Below are 19,342 nucleotides of genomic sequence, written 5' to 3' on the forward strand. Positions count from 1 at the left end.
TAGGAGAATTCTGGGAAGAAGAAGGGCAGTCAGGAGTTGCCAGCCAGACACAAGGAAGCAAGATGAGAATGTTGTTTTGAGAAAAGATGCCAAGCCATGTGGCTAAACATAGATAATGATAGGTTCATTTAAGTGTAAGAACTAGTTAGTAATAAGCCTGAGCTACCGGCTGAGTATTTATAAGTAACATTAAGATTCCAAGTCAGTTATTAGGGAAGCAGCTGCTGGGTATTTGGGAACAAGCACACGGGAGAGAAACTTCTGCCTACAGTATAGCAAAGATGATGTTTTTGTATTTTACTTTTCTACCTCAAGATGGATGTGTCAAAATCAACAACAGAAATTAAAAATAAAATCATCTTTCCAAATCTGCCATAAACTGCTGATCCTCCACAATAGCACATCAAATCACTACTTCAGATAACAAACTTCCCATAATTAGCATGCAGGTTACATGGCTGTGTGCCAGCACCATGTTGAGGTCGAGGGCAGCGATGGGCCAACCAACAATGGCACTGCTCCAGGGCCTCTAGGGGGCACTGAGGGCACTCAGGAGCTTTGGGGGCCAAGATGTGCAAGGGCATGGAGCCACATGAGCTTTGTCTGTATTCCAAAATGTTTCTCATTCAACTTGGGTAATTATCAAAAAAAAAAAAAAACAAAAAAAAAAACCTATGAGTTCATACCTTCAATTTTTTATAGAACTTAAACCAGATTTAAAGCTAAACACCCAAATGTGAAACTTTCAGAACTGATTAGAAAAACTGTGGCCCTATGGAGGGAATTACTGTATTCAGAAGAAAAAAAAAGTATATTAAGCTAATTTTAAGGCAGAATGGAAAGCATACAAAGAAGCTATGAGCAAGTTTAAAGAACAACTAACTCTAAGTCAGATGATGTCTTCTGAGAAAGAAATCAGGCAAAATATTTTTTTAAAAAAAGCATTAAAAAGGAGAGAATTAATTTTGCTTGGAAAACCAAAAAGACCTCAATCAGCATAATTACTATATAAAAGCTTCCAAGAGGCTAACGATGAATCTGCTCAGGGGAAACTGAGACTATACCAGGCTTGGAAAAAATCTGTCTAATGCACGTATATTCAGCTTGCTAAAGATGATAGAATTTGTTATGGTAACAAAATGAAGTCTTAAGAAGAGCAAATGGCTGAAGTTGGACAGAATGATCTCATCAGTCGTAATATGAAATGATCAGATGACATCACTGAGAATTAAGATCGAAGAAGATGTGTCTTTGTGATTAGGCACAAGAAACCAATTAGGTTTCAATGCCTCAAGTTGTTGTCAAATTAGAAAGGATAAAGTTGGTTAACATTTGATATTCAATTCCTGTTTCTATAACTCATGGACTTCTGCCCATTGAATACATTTCTACCTGTATTTTCAAGCCCTGACAAACAGTGGGAATTCCTGCCTTTTGCTTAAGAACTGGAGAGGAGCTGTCCATGCAGATGTGGTGGTGATCACTCTGCCTTTGAAGGAGGCAGACTGTGAGGCTTTTACACTGGTGACAGTTATGTGTGAGTGTGCACCTTGTGTTCGGGGCCAGAGCTGCTTTCACAGCTGTTGCAGAACTGTGAGGTAACTGCGTTTTCAAAGCAGCTTCCACACTCATTAGGTAAAGTCTAGCTCCTAGGCACAGGTCAAGTGTAGAGTTGATGGTAGTACATGCAAGTGATTGTTGGTATTATGACAACTTTTTCTAGTAGGAACAAAGAGAGTTACAAATCTTTCTCATTATCTTTTTTTTTTCTTAAAGTAAAAACTAAGAAATTCTGTACCAAGTCTGTGCCTATTGTCTATATCGCATAGAATAAAAATTCTGATTTTCTTCAAAACAGAAAAAACAAAACAAAAAACCCACTACTTCCCTGGTAGGACTTTGAGACCTTGCTGGTGGCTAGGAGGGTAGTTTTACTTACTGACATGTCCATTCCATGAAGTCTTCGTGTTTCCTGGACCATTATAGTCTCTAATATTTTATAATACAAAATTTCTGCCAGTTTTAGTCTGTTTACAGCAAAGTCTATGGGAAATAAAGGAAAGTATATGTTATTGAAATTTAGTTGTGAGGACAACTAAAGAGGAAACTTAAATTGTTACTTTAACTATAAGAAAAGGGAAAGAAGGCTGGAGAGATGGCTCAGTGGTTAAGAGCACTGGCTGTTCTTCCAGAGGTCCTGAGTTCAATTCCCAGCAACCACATGGTGGCTCATAACCATGGGTAATGAGATCTGGTGCCCTCTTCTGGCCTGCAAGCATGCATGTAGGCAGAACACTGTACACATAATAAATAAATAAATCTTAAAAAAAAAAAAAAAGAAAAAAGAAAAGGGAAAGAATTCTACTTTGGGGGACACTCTCCATACTTAATAGTGGGCAAGTTTTCAATTTCTCTTCTTACCTATGTGAGATCCTGGCTGCTTATCTGTGGACTGAGTATAGTACTGACAGAAAGTCTCTCCTATTCCTTTCACTATTTTTGTAATGTTTTCCATAGGATTCCGCATACAAGAGCTATAAGATACAAGAGGGAAAACCCAGATTACCAACATTTCTCAAGATTCTTCAAGACCACAGAGTTGGGATGTAGCTCAGATAGACTGCTTGCCTAGCACACCCAAGACCATTGACTGCACACACACACACACACACACACACACACACAGAGAGAGAGAGAGAGAGAGAGAGAGAGAGAGAGAGAGAGAGAGAGAGAGAGAGAGAAAGAGAGAGAGAGAGAGAGAGAGGTGAGCTCAGCACTGGGATACAAAATCATGAAGTTCATGAGTTCAAGATCAGCCTGGGCTACAAAGTTAAAGAACAAAACTAAAAAACTAAAAACTAGCAGTTTTAGTGGCTAAAGTTCTATTATGAGTTATGAGCTTATAAATTTAAATAAAGATATATATATATTGCAACATATAATAAAGATATGTGGTCCCAATGAATTTCTATAATAAAATTAACGAAAGTAGCAAAATTTCACATGTAAAAAATTACATATAAAATTTTTTAACTTTGACTATCTTATATATGTTTTATAAAATGTAAGCATGAGCTATGTCTTTGTCACTGGCTTATTTTATTTAGTATACTTAAGGCCGAGATGCTGTGGTATATGACTAGCTTTCCTTCCTTTTAGAGGCTAAATAATATTTTATTCTATGTCTACATATACTGTTTTCTTTGATTCATTCACCTGTAGGCATTTTGTTTCCACATATTGATGACCACGAATAATGCTGCAGGGAATACAATATACAAATATCCCTTATATCCCTCTAAATACTATTTCAGCACGTGAGAGGCAGAGGCAGGCAGATCTGTGAGAGTTCCAGGCCAGCCAGGGCTGTATAGTGAGACCCTGTCTCAGTAACAACAGCAAAACCCACATAACAGAAGATCCTATTTTCAATTTTTTGAATACATTAACCGAGTCCTATGATAATCAGCTTTTTAAAAAAAATTTTGTTGTCGTTATTATTTTTGTTTTTTTTGAGACAGGGTTTTTCTGTGTAACAGCTTTGTCTGTCCTGGAATTCACTCTATAGACCAGGCTGGCCTTGAACTCACAGAGATCCACCTGCCTCTGCCTCCCAAGTGCTGGGATTAGAGGCATGCACCACCACTGCCCAGCCAACTTTTTTTTTTTTTGTTTTTTTTCGAGACAGGGTTTCTCTGTGTAGCCCAGGCTATCCTGGATCTCTCTCTGTAGACCAGGCTGGCCTCAAACTCACAGAGATCCACCTGCCTCTGCCTCCCAAGTGTTGGGATTAAAGGTGTGCGCCACCACTGCCTGGCCCAACTTTTATTCTTTATAAATACTGTTGTGTGATGGTCTACACATGCACACCAGAGGATGACTTGGGGAATGACTCTTTCCACCATGGGTCTAGGCATCAAATTCAGGCTGTCAGGATTATGCAACAAGCACTTTTACACAATGAGCCAAGTCACCGCCCAATGTTTTCTATTCTGAGAAAACATCCTATCATTTCCACTATGATTGCACCATTTTCCAACCCTCAACAAGAATGTCCAAGGATTCTAATTTCCTCCTGTTCTTTTTTTTTTTTTTTTTTAATTTATTTAACTTTATTTATGTGTGTTGGTACGAAGGTGTCATCCCCTGAAACTGGAGTTAGAGACAGTTGTGAGCTGCTGTGTGGGGCTGGGAATTGAACCCGGGTCCATCTGGAAGAACAGCCAGTGCTCTTAACCACTGAGTCATCTCTCCAGCCCCTAATTTCTTCCTGTTCTTACTAACACTCCTGATGATCTTTTGATTGTGGGATAAAGGGAAAGGTATGGCAATCTTGATGGACAAGGACAGGCGGTGACTGCTCACTGTGGGGTTGATGTGCACTCTTCCAGTTAGTGATGCTCAGCACTCTTCACATTAGCCCTTTGTCTCTCTGGAAAAATACCTGAGTGCTTTAAACATCTAAAACATTTATAAATGTATTGATCTGTGTGGACGAAGAGGGGATGTAGGTCACAGCATAGGAGGGAACCTTGAGGAAGTTGGTTCTATACACTACGTGTCTTGGGGACTGAACTTATCAGGTACTTGCTGAGCTGCCTTACCAGCCTGCTCTTTTTTTTTGGGGGGGGGGAATTGAGACAAGATTTCTCTGTGTAGCTTTGGAGTTTGTCCTGGAACTCACTCTGTAGACCAGGCTGGCCTCGAACTCACAGAGATCCACCTGCTTCTGCCTCCCGAGTGCTGGGAGTAAAGGCATGCGCCACCGCCGCCCAGCCCACTGAGGTATTTTATTGATATGAATATTTCACATTCTTAGAAAATTAATCCCAGGACTTTCATCTATGTGCCTTTATTTATGTCCTGCTTTTTCAAGGTTCACCATGCTAGGCCCTATCATGCCTGCTGACCTTGTCAGTACAATGAGGTCAAACCGAAGGGACAGAAGCAGATCAGTCCACTATTGCTCTAGGTCTCTGAGCTACATAGCACATCTCAGGCAGTCACTCTATACTCATTCTTCCTGTGAGGCTTATTACAATTTTGCCATCTCTGTGATCACCAATGATTACAAAACATAACCATGCCTCAGCATCAGTTAGAAACTGATGATTGTGGAGCATAATTCCCCCAGCCCCGCCCCCCCCTTTTTTTTTCCAGGGCTGAGGACCGAACCCAGGGTCTTGCACTAGCAAGCGCTCTACCACTGAGCTAAATCCCCAACCCCTCCCCTCTTTTCTTTATTAGTGTCTATGTAGACCTATGCAGTTGTGTGTGGACACCAGAGGTCTACTCTGGGCATCAATCCTCAAGAACTGGCCACTTCGTTTTTCAGAGCTTCTCTCACTAGCCTGGGTTCTTAGATTAGGCTAGGCTGGTTAGCCAGAGAGCTCCAAGGATCCTCTTGCTTCTGCCTCCTTGGTGCTGTGATTTACAAAGGCATGTCACCACACTCAACTTCTTTACATGGGTTCTGGGGATCAAACTCAGGGCCTCAGCACTTTACCAACTAAGTTACCTCCCCAGCCCCTGAAAGTTATTTTTTAAAACTGTCCAAGGCTCACATAACCTTTATGTGCTCTCCTTCCTCAAAGCCGTCAAGGAAAAGAGGACTGGGCTGCAGAGTTAGGTGCAGAAGACAGCAACAACATCTGGCTCTGGAGACACTGGCACCTCTTTCCCTACCCCTGCTTGCTTATTTCTGAGACAAGGTCTTGTGTAATCTAGCCTGGCCTTGAACTCCTGACCATTATGCCTCAATAGATCTACAGAGGAAAGAGCTCAGTATAAAATACTAATTAGTACAATTACACCTTTATCAAATATATCCCTTTCCCAGTACCACTTCTTGGGGATGGCCATATGAGAACCATCCATTTCTTTTCCTAACCACTAATTTAGAAGTTTATAAGTCACCTCTCTTTCCTCAAAGGCAGCTACTGATCATTATTTTTTGATTCTCATTATTCTCTTATTTCATTAGGAATCAGGAAAGAATGGTCTCTGATCTAGCTTCACCCTACCATCTTTACCAAGAAACACACCTCTTAAAAAACAATTCCACAAAATTCCATTATAGACTGGCCCTAGTAAGTAACCAGTCTCACCTTGAATAGCCACTCAGGTTGAACTCATTTAAAGTGAACTTAGGGGCCAGTTAGATGGCTCAGTGGGTAAGGGCACTTGCCTCTAAGCCTAACAACCTGAATTCGATATCCACAATCCAAATGGTGGAAGGAGAGAAATGACTTTCTCAAGTTGGCATTCTTAACCCTCCGCCCATAAATATATAAATGAATGCAAAAACATTAAAAAAAAAAAAATGAACTAAAAAGAAAAACAACAAATAACTCGAGTACTTACCAGAATGGAATGTGAGCACTCAATAAACTTTCAAATACACTTGAAAGCCTATTATTCTGTGAAATATCATAATTTTCAGTAGGTATTTCTGCCTAGATGTCAACGTATTTTGTGATTGAATTGATGTAGTAAAACTTGTCACATGCACTCCTAGCCTCAAAAATTCTGACTATATGGAAATCAGAATTGAACAAAGAATCTGATTTTAATAAAACATTTAGGAAAATATTATACTCACTCAAAAATACTCAGAAGTTGCTCACTTGGTGCATTTTTCAGTCCAGCCACAATACTCTGTAAGCGGCTTACACTCTGAGTAGCTGAAGCAACAGGTGTGGTGACCGCCTCCTTTTCTTGTAAATACCGCCGTCCAGTAAGCGGGGTAGAAGGTGCAAACGACTGTTTCTGTCAGAGAAGGAAAATGCGAAACTGGTGAGTTATTTCCTCGGACTCTGTGTTAATGCAGCGTCCGCCCCATCTTCTCTACCCCTGTGTACAGGTCCATTGTTATCACTTTCCTCCTTCTCAGGCTAGCCGTCAGGTGTCCAGCAGTATTATGCAAATGACGGCCATACAACAGAATCATGCTTCCTATTTGTAGGCTCATTTTAATCTCATACACCATATCTTAACTATAATGTATATCTATTTTAATTTTATACACGAGGAAATAGCACAGACAGTAAAAAATTTGTCTGTGCTAATGAAGTTAATATAAGTGCTGGGAAGTAGGCCCCCACTCTCCACAGGAGTCAGTTTTCCATTGGCTTTTGTCCTCTAATAAATCTCACACATAAACATGGAATTAAGCCTTGATCCTCAGCACTCCAGTCTACACTTACACAGCAAAAGCCAGAGAAAAGCAGTCTGTGTCAAGTGTAGGGAAGTAAACAATTCTGAAGCAACATAACACAGGTTAAGCTGAGGCAAAGAGACTGGTAAGAAAGCCCAAGTTTACGTCCAAAGACATAAAATGACAAACCCAGGTGAGCTTGAAAAATGGATGTAAGCAGTGACTAATAGTAAGAGTAAGTGCTATAACAGAAGAAACTCAATATTTAACTTGAAAGATGCTTCTGCTGTTAGTAGAATCACATAGAGAAAAGACAAGTATCATTCAGAACCGAGGCCACACTAGGTTATATTACTTTTTCAAAGTGTTGTTGAAGGTTGTATTCCACATTGGCCTGTGATGTCAGTTTCTCAAATGGGGTGTCAGCAGTGAACTTTCGAGGTGTTCCAATTTCCTCCTCTGCATCTGCTCCCAAAAAGATCCTCTCATCAAAGTCGCCCACAGTTAGAACATACTCCTCATACTCCTTGTTAACCGCTTTGCTGCAAAGAGAATTGCTTTAAGCTGCCAGAACAAAACTGAGCTGTACGACAGACACATCTCAGATGAAGACAGATCCATCCTACATTTTGGAAAAAGGGATGGCTCTGTATTTTTATTGCCTTTGCATATCAAATATCGGAGGTCCCTACCTGATTAAGAACATTCATGCCGGTCACAGCAATAACTTACCTTGAAGTACAAGTGAAAGGAACCATATACTTAATCTTAAAACAGTGAAGCTAATTCGAGCTTCTGATCACTGATCACTGAGGAAATAACAGTGGCTTTGAAATAGGGGCATTCTCAACTGCTAATGTAAATTAATTTGAAGACTATAAACTCAAATACAGATGTCACTGGGTATATTTCTGAATTCTCAGGGGAGTACAGTTGTTTCAAATGCCAATGTTTCTTAAATGTATTTAGCTAACAAGGCTTAATGACAATTCCATTAAATGCCATTAAAGTAAGACTTTTGAAATTGAAGGAGTTACCTTGATATTTAATGTTTCACTTAACAAATTTCCACAAATCATTATTGCCAGTCTGTGACATGCCAGGTACTATTTGTATTAGATTCTTACCTATTGTCTATAAGATCTCATGTAGCCTAGGCTGGCCTCAAACTCACTATGTAGCTAAGGCTGGCCTTGAATTTCTGATACTCCTGCCACCAAGTCCTAAGTACTGAGATTACATACAGGTGTGCACCACACTCATCTTTAAATACTTACCTATTATCAGTAAAACTGGAAAGGTCCAAGAGACATTCACCTTTTAAAATCTGGCAACAAAAAAAAATAATTTAGGGAATATCAACAAGCACAAATGTGAGATTTCTGTAACATTTCACACATGTGTAACACATGTAAAAAGAATTATTAAATTTCCAAGCAGGGGCTTGAGACATGGCTCAATGGTTAGCAGCACTGGCTGTTCTCACAGAGGACCTGGATCCTGTCGCCAGCACCCACACAGTGGTTCACAACTATCTATAACTCCAGTTCTAGAGGATCTGATGCCTCTTCTGACCTCTGAAGGATCCTGCAGACATATGGTACAAAGACACAGTCATACACACACAGAAAATTAAATAAATAAATATTTTTAAAAGGACACCTAGACCAGTAAAACCTCTATCATAGAACATTAAAACAAATTTAAAGTCAATTTTTTAAATCTTCTAGCACCATCCTCCCAAATAAGTAAAATCAAAGGTTTGTGGTTTTAATGGTGCTGGATGTTGAATTTAGGACCTCACTCACGCTAAGTGAGCACTACACCACTGTGATACACAACCCTAAAGACAAATTTTCAAAATACTGCAAGGTTTGTCTACAGCAGTTCTTTTCAAAATTTCAAAATATTTTCATTAATTCTTTAAGAACTGCACATAAGGTATTCTGACCATATTTATCCCCTTCTAATTCCTCCCATATCTACCCTCCCTCCCTCCACTTTTTAAAATAATCCACTGAGTCCAACTTGTGCCACCAATAAACCTGGGAAGAGGGTCATCCACTGAAGTGTGGTTAACTTCCATGAGCCATACCATCAAAGAACACAAACTCTCCCTCCCCTGAAGCTATCAATGAACCATAGTTCCTTGGTTAAGAATGGGGGTTCTTCCTACTCCATACTAAAATGTTGACTGGATTGATGCTGTTCAGGCAACCATAGCTGCTGTGAACTCATTTGAGTGGAGTGGTTCTGTTATATCCCAAAGATACTGTTTTGCTCTGGTCCTCTCTGACCTCTGGATATTAGAATTCCCCCACCACTTCCAAATGATCCCTGTGCCTTGGGAGGGGATGTGATACAGATGCCCCTTTTGTAGCTAAGCATTCCACTGACATTTACTCTCTGCACTGAGAAAGCATTTTTAACAAACGATTTAATGAGTAATTCTAGTGAAAGAGATTCATTATTAAACACTAAGCTATGAGAAGGAAAACTAAAGTTACTATAACACGCTTCAGGCAAGCAAAAAGTTTAAAAGGAGAGCCAGATGTGGTATAGCAGATGCTTGCAATCCCAGAACTTGAGAGGTAGAAGAAGAGGATTGGTGGTTTAAGGTTATCCTTGGTTCTACAGTGAGTTTGAGGCTAGCCTAAATTACATGAGACCCTGTCTCAAAACAAACAAATAAAAAAGATTAAAAGAAAATTTAGGGAGCTGGGGCTGGATCCCAGTGGTACAGTACTGGCCTAGTATTTACAAAGCCTTGGATTTGATCTTCAGTACCACAAACGGAAAGAGGGGAAGACCTTGACTCCTATTACTGGTGAGAAAGAAAAACCACAGTTATCAATAGTTCCGTCTACCTCACTAGACTTAGATTGTCATTATGTTGGGTCACAAAGGGAAATGCCTTCAAGAGCAAGGGTCCATCATACGTGAATGGAGAGAGAGAGAACTGAATGCACATTTGCCATCCTAAAAATTACGGTCATCATTTAGCTTGGTAATAGTTTACTATGTAGAAATTCCAACCCTTAGCTGGGCATGATGGTGCACACCTTTAATCTCAGTAATCAGGAAGCAGAGGCAGGTGAATCACTGTGAGTTCTAGGCTAGCCTGGTCTACAAAGCGAGTTCCAGGACAGCCAGGCGGTTACATAGACAAATCCTATCTTGAAAAACAAAACCAAAAAATTCCAACCTTGAATTGCCATAGCTTGTTTTTAAAAGCTTTTTATATAAAAAGTCATGTTATTTAAATAATAAACTGAACAAGATAAAACTAAGTATCATCCTACAAGCCAAAAAAAAACCATCTCTGGCCTTAGAGCTGAAATACTATCCTGTCCAAGCATGCAATCCAGAATACTTGAATAGCCTCCAAGTATTTTCAAAACCAGAATGATGGTTTGGATGATGAGTTTGCTTTGGAATGAAATAAATTGTTATAATAATTATGCCAAGACAATATAGAGGTTTAGACCACTGTACCAAGGTATATTGCATCTGCACAATACATTCTTTAAAAGTTTACTTTGCTGGAAGTGTTTAACATACCTACAAGAAACCATGATGTATACATACTCCAGGACATGTAAGATTAAACACAATGTATGGAAGTAAGAAGAAACCAGTTAGGAAAGGCTTTATGCTTAAAGAAAATACCATGGCCTGTGGGGTGGCTCAGTAGATACTAGCTCCTGCCACACAAGCCTGGTAACCTGAATTTGATGCCTGGAACCAACTTAAAGATGGAAGCCAAGAACCGACTCCATGAAGTTGTCCTCTGGCCTCCACATATGCTGTGGCATGTGTACTCACATATACACAACAGGCATTCATGCACACATACAATAACAGTAATACTTCAAAAAAAAATTCAAGCCAGGCTATGGAGGCACACAGCTTTAATCCCAGCACTTGGGAGGCAGAAACAGGTAGATCTCTGTGAGTTCAAGGCCAGCCTGGTCTACAGAGCTAGTTCTAGGACAGCCGAGGCTACACAGAGAAACCCTGTCTTGAAAAACAAACAACAACAAACAACAATAATAATAATGATTAAATAAAAATCTCTTAATACTAAGTGGGGAACCAGAGTGATGATTTAAACCAAATCCTTTGGGAAAAGACAAGGCCTAGTTGTATTATATGATTCAATGTTGAAGAAATAAGTTAATAACTCCTCCATGATAAACTAATTCAGAAATATAAAAAATAGACAATTAATTAGAGAGAAAAATAATTCAGAATGCATGTAAGTAGCCTGCAAGCAGTTTTCTGCTTTATTTACGTAGAACTAAAGCAATAGTTGTAGCTGGGTGTGGTGGCACATGCTTTAATACTTGGGGCAGAGGCAGGAGGATCTCTGTGACTTCAAGGCCAGCATTGTCTACACAGTGATTTCCAGGACAGCCAGAGATAAATAGTGAGACCTAGTCTCCAAAACCCAAAAGAGAAAAAAACAAAGCAATAGTTGTTATACTACTACAATGCTTTTTAAGCAGCACTTATGAGAACTACTTATGGCAGGAAGTCAGTGAGCTCACTCTGAGCTCATGCTTTTCCTAACCCTTCATCAGGACAATGCAGGTTCTGTGAGAACCCCTAGAACTGCTGGCATTGCATTTCCCTGACATATAACTGAACACTTTCTTCAACCACTCAGTTTCTCTTGTGACTAGAGGGCAATATTGCATCACAGCAGACACTGAAACTTGGGACACAAAGGCACTGGATCCCCTGAAACTGGAGTTACAGGAGGTTATGAGCTGAGAATGGTGGGTACTGGAAATTGAATGTGGGCCTTCTGCAAGAGCAGTAAGTGCTCTTAACTTCTGAGCCATCTCTTTAGCCCCAGACCTGAGACAGCTGACCATGAGTCCACATGTTGAGAAGATTCTTTCCTTTCAGACTGCTGCTGACTCCTAAACATCGTATTTACTTCTTAGTACCTTCTTATCATAGAGTTTGGAAATGTACGGCTTGAAGTAATGCTCCTTTATTCCTTTTGCTTCTACTAGAAGTCCATCATGCAGATCACAAAGTACAGCAATGATACATGGAGGCTCTTCTGCAGCTTTGAAGTCAGGAGCATGGAAATCAGATGGTAAACCTAGTTTACCATGAAGGGAACAGGAAGGACAAAAAGAACAGTCAGTTTTTCAACTTTTTCTAAAAATTAGTAATTACTTTTCTTTTTTTTTTTTTTTAAGATTTATTTATTTATTATTTATACAGCATGTATGCCTGCAGGCCAGAAGAGGGCACCAGATCTCATTACAGATGGCTGTGAGCCACCATGTGGTTGCTGGGAATTGAACTCAGGACCTCTGAAAGAGCAGTCAGTGCTCTTAACCTCTGAGCCATCTCTCCAGCCCAGTAATTACTTTTCAAAAACAAATATTTTACCTTTAAATGATGGATTTAGCAGGTCTCGTCTATTTGGGCACATAATAGCATTGGCAAAAATCAGGTCCAAGCAGCACAGAAGTAGATGGTATGAGTTTACTAAATCATCACCAATCATACGAAAATTACCTTTATAAGGAAAAAAAAAGTTAAACATCCAGAAACATCATCAAATCCCAAAGTAGAAATGTAAAGCACTGACAATGTCAACTTACCCTTAGTGTAAACAAAGAGTGTCCAGCAGAAATTAAAGAGATCCTTTACACTGCAAGGAATTCTCCTAAAATGAAATAATGTATTTTTTTGGTCTGACTAACCTGCTAAGCATTGAAAGAGCAAATATAAATAAAAGGGTCAAATTCCAAGTAAAACTCCACTGAAGTGGACAGATGGCTCAGAAACAGACTTGTTAAATCATAATCAGCATAAATAAAAATAATAATAAAAGTATTACCCTTATTTTCAAATGTAAGTAACTGCCCATAAATTTCAAAAGAAATTCAAGTCTTTGCAGAAAGGTAATATGCAGACTTTTAAAATTAAACTCTCCTAATAATTTTGCATCACAAATATATGAGATTAAAGGTCTCACCTCTGCTTCCTGCTTCGTGGCAATTTTGGCAGCTCTTCATATGGATTTTGAAATATATCTAAAAAAATGGGCTCAAATTTTTTAAAAATTACAGTAGATACTTCAAAATTTCTCTCTAGCCTTTCTATACGTTCACGAAATTCTTGTGGTAGGTTTGACATGTCCATCCACTTCTTCATTTTACTAAAAAACTGTATTAAGCTTCAAAGAAAAGGAAGAAAAGGCAACTTTAAAATGAGTCCATGGAATGGATTGAAAATGACATTTTCCTCATGACTAAAAATCTTTGTTTTAAAAAACTAAATTTATATAAAAACAAAACAAACAACATAAACCCTCACTCCCAGTGCTATGAATTACACTGGTTCTCTGGGTCATCATAGAGACCGACAAGGCGGAAGTAGGAGCAATCTTCCAGGATGCAGGTGGTGAAAGCATCTACCTATCTCCTTCCTTCTCTACACCTAGGCAATGATCTACTATAGTTTATGAAGTAAATGTTAGTCAACAATGTATAGGTCCACAAAGTTAGTTTGAAGAAAAAATAAGTCTCCCAAATGGAAAGTTGTTCACAAAGTAGCAGACTATTATAGGTTGGGAAGAAAATTCAAGTGTTTGAGTTCTTTTTGTTTTTCAAGTCAGGGTTTCTCTGTGTAGCCCTGGCTATCCTGGAACTTGCTCTATAGACCATCTTGGCCTCGAACTCAGAGATCTCTCTGCCTCTACCTCCCAGGTGCTTGGACTAAAGGTGTGTGTCACCAGGACCTGCAAAGTGTTTGAGTTCTAATGTGTGGCATTACCACCAAAAATAAAATAAATATGTAGATACTTAGAAAATCGTAAGAGATTGTTATTCCACTTTCTCAGCTTATTCAATAGGGATACTCTCTGTTAGCGTGGTCTTAGATTAAAAACTCACAGTGTCAATGGTTTACTTTATTAAATATCTGGCACTATATAGAGGGATACTTGGTTTTTTTTTTTAAGTTATCAGTTAATTGTTCACAGGTAAATCTGACATGTTAATTAAAATCTGAAATTCTAAAAAAAAAAAATCCTTATCAACAGCAGCAACCAAAAAAAAAAAAAAAAGAAAGAAAGAAAGAAAAAAAAGAAAGAAAGGAAGGAAAACTGTCACACTATTTTTTTTTCTTTTCTTCTCCCAATTAGTTGCTATAGAGAAGTTTTCCCTTTTTTGGCAGGGGTAGATTGGGGCAGGAAGATGCTAAGTGTGGTAAGTTCTCTCCTTGGAGGAATTCCTCAGTTTTGAGAATTACTTCCTTTAGACCACCTTCACTGGAAATTGGGATGCAAAGTTTCCTCTTATGTATGTATCCAAGGCTGGCCTTGAATCATTGACCACATGATGAAAATGAACAGGGTGGCCTCCAAATTATGATCCCCTGCCATAGCCTCTTGAGTGCTAGGATAACTGACATGTCTCATCACGCCCAACGCATTACTTGCAGGCACTGTACCACTAAAAATCATCTTCATGTCTCTGATAAACTATACACAGGATTACATTTGCCATTTTAATGTCTACAGTCCAGTAGCATCTGCTACACTCAGGTTATAAAGCCACCATCACCATCCACTACCAGAACTCATTTGAAATTTTTATTATGAGTATGTACTGATCTAAATTTTGAAGTTGTAATTCTCTTGTTTAGAGACAGGTCTTTTGCAGCCCAGGCTGGCTCTGAACTTGTTATATCCAAGGATGATCTTGAATCCCTAATCTTCCTATCTCCATCACCCCAGAGCTGGAATGACAGGCTTATGCCATACCAGCCAGCTTTTATATGGTGCTTGGGATGAAACCTAGGGCCTCAGGCACACTAGGCAAGAAAGCACATTACCAACTGAGCTATATTCCCCAGTCCCATGATAACATTCTCAGTAAGATCTACAATTACCCCAGTCCTCTTTCAAAATAGATTACTCTTTATTTGAGCTTTGTCTGATGTCTCCTTATGGTTAAATACACACAAGTTGTACATTTAAACTGGAGAACTGTGACACAGTGAATTTAAGTCTTTAGGACAACTACACACAGTGGCATACTATATCCACCCTCATCTCAGCAGTGTTATTGACTCTGGTCATCCTGCCAATGTTTTCTGTCGTATAGTTGATATTTATTTTCTAACTTGTCACTACTAAGCACCCTGTAGATCTTAGTTCTACCGTTTACTTGCTCCTTTGTCAGTCACATAGGACTATCTACCTGGAAAGGAAACAAAGGAATGCAATAATCCAGACTCAGATAGGTGCTAATGTCCACTTCTGGGGTGTTGAAGGGGTTTGACTGATAAAACTATTTGAGAGCATCTCTACTTCCTATCCCTGAGTACCCAGAACAGAAGAAAGGCAATTATTAAAGCCCCATTCTGGGGGCTGGAGAGATGGCTCACAGGTTGGGAACACTGGCTGCTCTTCCAAAGGACCTGGTCTCAATTTCAGCTCACAACTGTCTGTATCTCCAGTTCCAAAGGATCCAACACACTCACACAGACATACATGCAGGTCAAACACCAATGTACATAAAATAAAAATAAATAAATAATTTGAAGTCCTATTGTGGAAGGGGTAGTCATATGAATAGTTTCAGTTTACTGTAATAAAAAAAACAAAAACAAAAACAAAAAAAGAACCACAGCTGGGTGGTGGTGGCACATGCCTTTAGTTCTAGCACTTGGGAAACAGAGGCAGATGGATCTCTGAGTTTGAGAGTCTGCACAAAGTGAGTTCCAGGACAGCCAGGGCTACTCAGAGAAACCCTATCTCGGAAAAAACAAAAAACAAACAAACAAACAAACAAAAAAACCCTTAACTTGAAAAAAAAACTAAAAATAACCACAATAATTTTAGCTCTGTGGAAAATTAATAAAGTCAAGATGATTAAAGAATCTTCGGGGCTAGAGAGATGGCTCAGAGGTTAAGAGCGCTGCTTGTTCTTCCAAAGGTCCTGAGTTCAATTCCCAGCAACCACATGGTGGCTCACAACCATGTGTAGTGAGATCTGGCGCCCTCTTCTGGCCTGCAGGGATATGTGCAGACAGAACACTATACATAAAATAAATAAATAAATCTTTAAAAAAAAATCTTCATAGATCTCAATTTTTGTCATTGATAAAAATAAAGATTAATGTTATGGTAACTTTAAATTGAGCAAAATCTATCCACTGTTGTAGAAAAAATCTGATCTTTTTGTCATCACTGGCCACATAATTTTTTAAATCTTTATAATAACTGGCTATTATTAACATGGTGTCTCATGCCTATAATCCCAATAATGTCAAAAGACACAACAACTATAGAAATATTCCTTATTAAAGGGGAATAAACAGGCATAAGTAAACGTAGTACTAACCCAAAATTGGGAACTATACTCAAAGAAAATCAATGCTCTCAGGAAGATTATTAGATAGACTAACAGAACTAGAATAGAGATGGCAGATTTGAAAAAAGTGTTCAGTTTCCTGAAGTTTATAACTATCACAGTTCATTAAGAAATACCTCTGAAACTGGGCTTGATGACGTACATCTACCACTGTAGCACTTGGAAGGCTGAAGCAGGAGCCACACAGTTTGAGGCTAGCCTGGACCTGGGTTATATATAGTAAGATACATTCTCAAAAGTAAGTAAGTAACTAATTAATTAAAATTTCATTGAAAAAAATTGTAGGATAAAAGGCTATCAAGAATACACCTCATTTTGAAATTATTAAGGAACAAACACTGAGAGAAAGAGCATAGTACTTGCCGGGCGGTGGTGGCGCACGCCTTTAATCCCAGCACTCGGGAGGCAGAGCCAGGCGGATCTCTGTGAGTTCCAGGAAAAGGCGCAAAGCTACACAGAGAAACCTTGTCTCGAAAAACCAAAAAAAAAAAAAAAAAAAAAAAAAGCATAGTACTTGATATAGAAAGATAAAGTGACAAGGTAGAATGGCAGTACAGGTGAGACTGGATCACAGGTACATGGGTATTCTTTCCATTCCTCTCATTTGTCTAATAATTTCCCTCTACGCTTTAAATTATTTCTAAATTTTAAAGGATTAGTGAGCAAAAGTATAGCTAAAATCAATGTAACGGAAGTCTTCGGTTGAAGTTAGACTCTGAAGAGGAAAAGTCGAGAAGCAGTGTCATACTGGGAAAGAACATGAAGTGACAGACTAGGGACTGAACAACGTCCAATGAGTTAAAATGAGAAGCGGAATCCTAAAAGGAATTCAGGACTCTGTGTTTATGTGTGTGCATGCGTGAGTGCATGTGTGTATACTTTGTTCAGGTGGCTACATGTGCAAGCCAATAAACGACACCAGAATATCTCCCTCAATCATTTTTCCACTGGAATTTTTTATTTTTAAATTTATCTTTGTGTGTGTGTGTGTGTGTGTGTGTGTGTGTGTGTGTGCATGCGCGCATGCCATATCTAAGCAAGTGCCTGAGGAGGCAAGGAGGAAGTGTCAGAACCCTTTGAAGTATAGTTACAGGGAGTTATGAGCCCTAATATGGATGTTAGGAACCATATTCAGGTTCTCTGGGTGAACAGGAAGCCCTCTTAAACACGGGGCCCGTCTCTCCAGAACCTCCACTTCAATTAGAGCTGTCACTGTGACTGGACTGGCTAGCTAGCAAGCCCCAGGACTAGCTTACCCCAGTCCCCTAGCACTAAGGCTCTAGAGCACAAGAAGCCAGGTTCTCATGCTTGTGTGACACTCTACCCAATTTTAGAACTTCTAAAACATCCTTTGGAAAAACAGAACGCTTTACCTTAACTTAGCTGAGCGCAGTATTCTGGTCAGTGACACACAGTTTCCCTCCACGATGCCCTTCCCCACTGTAGGAATGATGCTCCTGCGGCAAGCAACATATAAAGAGCATGCCAGCCAGTGGATGACTTCTCCCTGCAGGCAGGTGCAAGAAAAATACAGAGATACCTTCAAATGCTGATCTGGGAAAGGCCTCACAATTTCATCTCTCTAAACCCTAAGAAATAAGGTTAATACAATCCCAAACATCAGTATGGACTCCCACATTCTCCTTCCTGTTCTTAGAACAAGAACATGAAAAATCAACAATTTTCCTAAATTTCTAAATCTAAAAATAGATCTCTTGGGGCTGGAGAGATGGCTCAGAAGTTAAGAGCACTGGCTGCTCTTCCAGAGGTCCTGAGTTCAATTCCCAGCAACCACGTGGTGTCTCATAATCGTCTATAACGAGATCTGGTGCCTTCTTCTGGCGTGCAGGCATACATGGAGGCAGAATGTTGTATACATAATAAATAAATAAATCTTTAAAAAAAATAGATCTCTTTCTCGATTCCAAATTTAACCTTACCAAAAGAATTCTACTAAAATCTCTTTATATTCTCTCTCTCTCTTTCTCTGAGACAGAATTTTGTGTAGCCTTAGCTGTCTTGGAACTAGCTCTGTAGGTCAGGCTGGCCTTGAACTCACAGAGGTCTACCTGCCTCTATTTCCTGAATGCTAGGATTAAAGGCATATGCCACCACCACCTGGCAGTCATATTCTTGATGGTACTTAATTCTTTTCTATCATTTAAGTTTTATGTTTCTTTTTAAGCATTTTGGCAGAGAAAAGAAAAAATAAATTAGAATGTTATCAAGGGAGTCACATGTCAAGATATTAATACTTAATATACTGATATATAATGGTATATTAATATTAATACCAACAATATGAAGGACAATGTCATTTTTGTGAGGTAAAGATTTGGGGCATTATTTATCCCATATTAAGTTATCTTTAAAATATTAAGCATAGTTCTCCACCACCACAGATATCTCAGTTTACAAGCTATAAAAAAAAGTAGGGTGGAGAGATGGCCCAGAGGTTAAGAGCACTTACCGCTCTTCCAGAGGTCCTGAGTTCAATTCCCAGGAACCACATGGTGGCTCACAACCATGTGTAATGAGACATAGTGCCCTCTTCTGGCCTGCAGACATACATGCAGGCAGAACATTGTATACATAATAAATTATTAAAAAAGAAAAAAGTAATGATTGGTAACTCAACACTTAATTTTCTGCTCTTGACTTCAAATGTTTTCAAGCTGGAAACACCTCATGACTGGATGAAATACAGTTGAAGTCTAAGGATTAAGGATTATAGATACAGGCCAGGCAGTGGTGGCACAAGCCTTTAATCCCAGGC

General features: G+C 39.1%; 1 protein-coding gene across 1 annotated transcript in view; it reads right to left on the reverse strand.

The window, feature by feature from the left end:
- Rbl1 (RB transcriptional corepressor like 1) overlaps positions 1-19,342 on the reverse strand; it is a 59,222-nt gene that overhangs the window by 35,973 nt on the left and 3,907 nt on the right. The window contains exons 2-11 of the mRNA XM_059261790.1: positions 17,940-18,073; positions 13,161-13,361; positions 12,784-12,848; positions 12,569-12,697; positions 12,112-12,272; positions 8,434-8,483; positions 7,512-7,698; positions 6,602-6,768; positions 2,422-2,534; positions 1,940-2,043 (exon numbers count right to left, since the gene is read on the reverse strand). Coding sequence (XP_059117773.1) covers positions 1,940-2,043; positions 2,422-2,534; positions 6,602-6,768; positions 7,512-7,698; positions 8,434-8,483; positions 12,112-12,272; positions 12,569-12,697; positions 12,784-12,848; positions 13,161-13,361; positions 17,940-18,073 — 1,311 coding nt within the window. The remainder of the gene's footprint in view (positions 1-1,939; positions 2,044-2,421; positions 2,535-6,601; positions 6,769-7,511; positions 7,699-8,433; positions 8,484-12,111; positions 12,273-12,568; positions 12,698-12,783; positions 12,849-13,160; positions 13,362-17,939; positions 18,074-19,342) is intronic.

The sequence above is a fragment of the Peromyscus eremicus genome, chromosome 4 (genome assembly GCF_949786415.1).
Source record: "Peromyscus eremicus chromosome 4, PerEre_H2_v1, whole genome shotgun sequence".
Lineage (NCBI taxonomy): Eukaryota > Metazoa > Chordata > Mammalia > Rodentia > Cricetidae > Peromyscus > Peromyscus eremicus.